The sequence below is a fragment of the Sesamum indicum genome, linkage group LG5 (genome assembly GCF_000512975.1).
Source record: "Sesamum indicum cultivar Zhongzhi No. 13 linkage group LG5, S_indicum_v1.0, whole genome shotgun sequence".
Lineage (NCBI taxonomy): Eukaryota > Viridiplantae > Streptophyta > Magnoliopsida > Lamiales > Pedaliaceae > Sesamum > Sesamum indicum.
The window spans coordinates 15,561,928-15,569,461 of NC_026149.1; the positions used below are offsets into that span (position 1 = coordinate 15,561,928).

A 7,534-nucleotide genomic window follows, 5' to 3' on the forward strand; every position below is an offset into this window, starting at 1 on the left:
ATTCAATATTATATTTAAAAGAAATTACAATATTCTCGATATGTTACTTGTGTGTAGTACAACTCATTATAGGACATGGGAGTAAAGTGAAAAGACCGCACCACTAACTATTGATTAGATAAAGGCATTGTAAGGTCGAAGTAAGTAAATAATTAATATTATCTATATATGTATCTTTATTTGTGATTTTACTGTTATCTGAATTTGTGGTTCATGTTAACATGGATTTATCTGAAAGTATATGAGTGATGGATGATTTGATTTAACTTATGGTATTGTGTACGTGGAATGAGAAAATATGTTAAAATGTTATGTTTGTTGTTTGATGTATTGTGGATGTCTGAAAATGAGAATATATGGATATACTGTTTTACGTTACTAGTTGCTTACGAGAATGGTGATATGTGAAAATGAGGGAGTGGTGGAAATTGAATATATATTGTCGCGTGAATACCCCTTGATGTGTTGAAAAGCCTATAAGGCGAAATGAAATGAAAAGAGCTTTGATGCGATATGAGAAAGAAATGAAATGAAAAGAGCTTTGATGCGATATGAAAAAGATGCGATATGAAAAGAGCGATGCTGCGATATAAAAGAGCTATGATGCGAAATGAGATTTATGAGCCGGCTGTCAAGGGGATTCACTTGAATTTATATAACGGTGAGATTGAGTTGATGGGAAAAACACAATATCACCTTCTGGTAAGCGAACTAGGAAAAAGAAGGGAGTTTGGTTAATTGTCTTATTATGAGATAGTCATGTGGTGTAATAGAGCTGATTATGTTGGAATTAAATTGATTGTATCCCATGCGTGTTGCCTGTTTATCTTGTTTGGGTTGTGTTTGATATGCATATATAGATAGGGCTGGTTATTTACTTACTGAGTGGCAGGCTCATCCCTCTGCTGACATTTTCTTTCAGGAGTAGAATTTGAGGTGTCTGACTGTTGAAGAATAGGTCTACGCGCTATGCCCAGGCAGGTCGGGCCAGTATGCTGTTTTCTCCTCTTTGTCAGTTAAAGTACAAATCACATTTTGTTGTATAGAGAGAACGTAAGTGTGGAGATTACTTATGATGGACTACTTGTGGTGTTTGATGTGCATATATGATATTGTAGGTTGATTACGCTTGTTATGACGTTGAGTTACGTATACATATGAATTAAATTATATTGTGCTTTTATATTTATAAACACAGGGATTACTATAAGTATGACGTTTAGGGTAGATATTGCCCTTGTAGCGAAGGGGGTGCTACATTAGGTGGTATCAAAGCAGGGATTTGATTTCCTTGGGATAGTAGATGAAATGTATTTTTATACGTAAGGTGTATATGCTAGGAATCCACTCACATGTGTGTATTTTATATAGGATGGAAGCGTCAAGAAAAAACGCTGCTGGCCCAACTGAGTCATTAGAGTCTGTGTAGGGTCATGATTCAGGATCAGAGCATCTGGGGATAGAATTCCAAAATAAAAATGCCCCACAACCAGAAATAAATCCCTTTGTGCAACAGTTCATAGAAATGATGTAGAGGATGGCTCCATCGCCACAATCACAACCACATGATACCGTTATTGATAAAAATTATGAAATAGTAAGGAAACAGGGGGCGAAGGTATTTGCCGGTACAACCGACCCTGCTGAAGCAAAGGAATAGCTGAGAAACACGGAAAGGGTGTTGGACAGAATCGAGTGCACTTCTGACCAAAAGTTGAGGTACGCAATGTCCTTACTGGAGAAAGACGCATTAGATTGGTGGGAATAGTTCCAGGGAGCAAGAACCGACCTGTTACTCTAACGTGGAATGACTTTTTGAAAGAATTTGCTGACAAATATACTCCACCGGTCTACAGAAATTGTAAGAAAGTTGAATTCCTTGAATTAAAGCAGGATGAGTTATCTGTTGCTGAATATGAACTGCAATTTGTGAGATTGTCAAAATATGCCCCAGAAGAAGTGAGTAATATGAACTGCAATTTGTGAGATTGTCAAAATATGCCCCAGAAGAAGTGAGTACCGATGAATTGAGAAGAAACAGATTTGAAAGGCGGTTGAGACTTGAGATTCGGGAGAAAATAGCAATCAAACCTCCAAGTTATGGTGCACTGCTGGAAGCGGCACTGAGGGCAGAAGAGACGTCAATTGAAAGGAGTTCTATTGAAGCTAAATGAAAGAAATTGACAGGTAACCTAAATCCTACAGCGGTACAAAGTGGTGCAGTTTCCTTAGGGGTTCTAGTTCGCAGAGGGGTTGGTTCAGAGGCCGAGGAGTAGGTCAGATTAGCAGGTCTTCTTCAGTATTTTTGAGTAGAGGCGGGCCTACTTCGGTTAGATCTGGAGCAAGACAAGGTCCAGCCAGATCGTTTAGTGGAAGATCTATTCCCTCTTGTGCTAACTGCGGTAGGAGACATATTGGTGAATGTTGGGGAGCTCAACCAATTGTATGTTATCGTTGCCATCAACCAGGACACATTTTGAGGGATTGTCCTACATGGAGGGATATTCCAGAGGATCTCAGACTTTAGAGTTTCGCAGTGTGGGGGAAAACTCACAACGGGCGAGTACAAGTAGAGGACGAGGTAGAGGTGGTCGAGGTAGCGGGAATCTTTCCATGACGTCAACAGGACAAAGTAGTCAGCCTCGACCACAAGCCAGGGTGTATGTAATCACAAAAGAACAAGCTCCTACTGCACCCGAGGTTATCACTGGTTCCTTCTCTATTTGTGATTCTAGTGCACATGTATTAATTGATCCAAGATCTACTTGTTCATTTATATCACGTGATTTTGCATCTCATGTACATGCTAAAATAGAACCATTTGGACATGATTTATATGTGTCTATGCCTGCTGGTGGGTTTGTATTAGTGAATACGGTGGTGAGATCTTGTCCAATAGTGGTGGAGGGTGTTACTTTATATGCAGATCTGGTTGTAATAGACCTTAGGGAATTTGATGTCATTCTGGGGATGGACTGGATAGCTAGTAATCATTCTTTAGTGGATTGTCAAACAAAAGAGGTGATGGTTGAAGTCAAGAGGCAGATGAAGACGGTTATAGTGGGGAAACAAAAGTGATACCTAACTGCTTAATTTCTGCTGTGACCGCTTTTAATCTAATTAAAGAAGGGTGTGAGGCGTATCTAGCCAGTGTGCACAATACCATGAAACTTAGCCCGGGTGTATTAGACGTTCTAGTGGTGAGGGAATTTCTAATGTTTTTCCTGATGAATTACCTGGACTACCACCTCATCGAGAAGTAGACTTTGAAATAGATACTATTCCTGGGGGGGCACCTATTTCAATTGCACCGTATAGAATGGCTCCGTCAGAATTGAAAGAATTGAAGAAGCAGTTAGAAGAGCTATTGGATAAAGGGTTCATCCGACCTAGTATTTCACCGTGGGGAGCACCAGTATTATTCGTAAAGAAGAAGGATGGGAGTATGAGATTATGTGTCGATTATAGACAGCTAAACCAAATCACAATCAAGAACAAGTATCCTTTACCACGGATTGACGATTTGTTTGATCAGCTAAAAGGTGCCACTGTGTTCTCTATAATTGATATGAAGTCAGGGTATTGGAAACTACGGATTGAGGAAGATTCAAACCCAAAAACAGCTTTCAAGACCAGGTATGGCCACTATGAATTTTTCGTTATGCTATTTAGATTGACGAATGCCCCTACAGCTTTCATGTCTCTGATGAACAAGATGCTACAACCATTCCTTGATCAATTTGTGATTGTGTTTATTGATGATATTTTGATATATTCGAGTAGTCCCGAGGAACATGAACAACATTTATGGACAATTTTACAAATCTTGAGAGAGAAACAGTTGTACGGTAAATTCAGCAGATGTGAGTTTTGGATGGAGAAAATTGCTTTTTTGGGGCACGTTGTTTCCAAAGAAGGGGTACAACCTGATCCAGCAAAAGTTAAGGCTATTTTAGAATAGAAACCACCTAAAAATGTGTCAGAGATCCGGAGTTTTCTGGGAGTGGCTGGTCATTATAGAAGATTTGTAAAGGACTTCTCTATAATCGCAAAACCTCTGACGAACTTCTTGAAGAAGTATGCACCATTTAATTGGAATGAAAAATGTGCTTAGAGTTTTGAGGAGTTGAAGAAGAGACTCACTTCAGCACCTATCCTTGCTTTGTCGTCTGGGGATGGAGGATATGTGGTATTTACTGACGCTTCACGACAAGGACTTGGGTGTGTTTTGATGCAGCATGGGAGAGTTATAGCTTATGCTTCGAGGCAGTTGAGGCCACATGAGATAAACTATCCGACCCATGATCTGGAGTTAGCAGCCATAGTACATGCACTGAAGATCTGGAGGCATTATTTATACAGGGAGACGTTTCAAATATTTACAGATCACAAAAGTCTAAAAGTATATCCCAACACAAAAAGAGTTGAATTTGAGACAAAGAAGGTGGATGGAGCTTTTGAAAGATGAGACGTTAAGGATAACGAACTTGAAACGCGGAGCCCGAGCGGCCAGCGACTCGATCTCGCTTGGTGGTACCACCACAAAACCTTGATCCCAGCTGCCTCGCTAGCGAAGGATCTTCCACGCCCTGAGTGAGTGGGTATGATCTGCTATAACATGGAGTATTTGACCGCCCTCAGAGCGATCGATGTACACTTTAGCATTGGTGGTAATAATCTACTGGCTAAGATACAAGTAAAGCCCTCCCTCAAGGATGAAATTAAAGATGCACAGGCTAAAGATCCATATCTACAGAGGATGAAAGCTAAGGTGCAAAAAGGAAAGAGCGATCAATTTATAATCCAAGAAGATGGTACATTGTTTAATGGAAAACGTATATGCGTGCCGAACGTAAAGGAGTTGAGAATGGAAATTATGCTCGAGGCGCATTACGCACCGAATGCTATGCATCCTGGCAGTACCAAGATGTATTGGGATTTGAGACCCTATTATTGGTGGCCAACAATGAAGAAAAATGTGGCAGAGTTTGTAGCGAAATGTTTAACTTAGGTAAAACCATAACACCAAGCACCAGCTGGTAAACTTCATCCTTTGACTATACTTGAATGGAAGTGGGAAAAGATTACTATGGATTTTGTCATTAGGTTACCACGTACGTTCAGAAGACATGATGCTATTTGGGTGATTGTTGACAGATTGACTAAATCTGCACATTTCCTGCCAATCCGTCAAAATGATTCTTTGGATAAGCTCGCTGAATTATATGTTTCAGAGATTGTGAGATTACATGGCATTCCTACCTCTATAGTTTCTGATACAGATCCTCGATTTACTTCTCATTTCTGGGGAAGCTTGCAAACGGCTCTAGGTACAAAATTGCATTTCAGTACAGCGTTTCACCCTAAGACCGGTGGACAGTCGAGAAAGAACGATTCAAACATTCGAAGATATGATGAGAGTCTGCGTAATTGAATTCAGAAGAAATTGGGATGATCATCTACCACTGATGGAATTTGCTTATAACAACAGTTTTCATTCCAGTATTGGTATGGCTCCATATGAAGCTTTGTATGGAAGAAAATGCCGAAGTCCAATCTATTGGGATATTGATGGATTGAGACAGCTTGAAGGGCCGGAGTTAGTTCAAGAGACAGTAGACAAGATAAAAACAGTTAAAAAGTGTTTGAAAGCAGCACAGGATCGATAGAAGAGTTACGTCGATAAGCATCACGGAGAGATGGAATACGAGGTAGGGGAAAAAGTTTTTCTAAAAGTATCACCATGGAGAGGAATCTTAAGATTCGGAAAATAGGAAAAGTTGAGTCCGCGATATATTGGGCCATATGAAATTCTAGAGCGAGTTGGACCACAAGCCTATCGGTTAGCATTATCGACAGAATTATCGCAGATACATGACGTGTTTCACGTTTTTATGCTACGGCGATACCCGATCCGATCCTAGTCATATTTTGCATGATCCAGAGATGAAGATATCAGAGGGATTGACATATGTGGAAGAGCCAATGGAAATTCCGGATCGGAGTATAAAGAAATTAAGATATAAAGAAATACCAATGGTGAAGGTCAAATGGAGTCACCACTCTCCAAGAGAAGCTACTTGGGAAGTTGAGGAGAAGATGAGAGAGAAATACCCATATCTACTCCCTAGTTAAATTTCGAGGACGAAATTTTTATTAGGAGGGGAGAATTGTGACGCCCCAAAGATAATAATATATAATTGGGGAATTAATTGGTAATTTTTTATGAAACTTAGTTAATTAGTACATAAATTATGGGCCATAATTGGAATATAATAACACTTGAACGAATTAAATTAGAATTCATTATAATATTTTAGGATAATTTTTATTAATTAAAAAAATTAGAAACGATGTAAATGGTATTTTGAGAAAAAAATTAATTATATAAATAATAATAATAATAATAATTTATATATATAATATATATTACTAATAATATATATATATAAGTAACATATGTATATATATATAAATATGAAAGCAAAAAAAAAAAAGTAGAAAGGAAAGGGTTTGGGGGTGGGCCCTGCCCTCACCCACCGCCCCACCCCCTACATATATATATATATATATATGTGAGCCAAAACAATCACAATTGGATTTATCAAATTGCAATTCCTGTGCCTATTCAAATATTCGCAACGAGGTACGTTTCTATTTTAATCTTTATTAATTTATATAATTATATTATTTAATTACTTCATTTATTAAATGTTGATTATACTAAGTGATGTACTATTTCATCGGAATATTTTACGAGTTTGACTAATTAAAATAATGCCAAATTAAATACCAAATCGGATATAAAAATGATATCGTTGTTAATTAGATTATTAAATTTATTAGATTTGAATGTTGCTATAGCCAGTTTATATAATTCCATCGGAACTGTTAACCAAATACGCAATTATATTTATTATTGTTCAATTAAAGAGTATAAGAGCGAGAAATTGATAGAAAATTCATAGAAATATTCTGAAAATTATATTTAATAAATGGTATGTTAATAAAGAGAAAAAACAAAGATTTGTAGTTCGACAGAAATAGAATATTAAAGAATTATTAGAAATTATACAAATGATATTCAATATTATATTTAAAAGAAATTACGATATTCTCGATATATTAATTGTGTGTAGTACAACTCATTATAGGACATGGGAGTAAAGTGAAAAGACCGCACCACTACCTATTGAATAGATAAAGGCGTTGTAAGGTCGAAGTAAGTAAATAATTAGTATTATCTATATATGTATCTTTATTTGTGATTTTACTGTTATTTGAATTTGTGGTTCATGCTGACATGGATTTATCCGAAAGTATATGAGTGATCGATGATTTGATTTGACTGATGGTGTTGTGTACGTGGAATGAGAAAATACGTTGAAATATTATGTTTGTTGTTTGATGTATTGTGGATGTCTGAAAATGAGAATATATGGATATACTGTTTTACGTTACTAGTTGCTTACGAAAATGGTGATATGTGAAAATGAGGGAGTGGTGGAAATTGAATATATATTGTCGCGTGAAT

The 7,534-nt window shown here is 37.4% G+C and overlaps 1 protein-coding gene across 1 annotated transcript; it reads left to right on the top strand.

The window, feature by feature from the left end:
• LOC110012040 lies at positions 4,619 to 5,434 on the top strand. Its single transcript, XM_020694132.1, has 2 exons — positions 4,619 to 4,986; positions 5,158 to 5,434. The coding sequence occupies exons 1-2, from the start codon at positions 4,619 to 4,621 to the stop codon at positions 5,432 to 5,434; spliced, it is 645 nt and encodes a 214-aa protein (XP_020549791.1).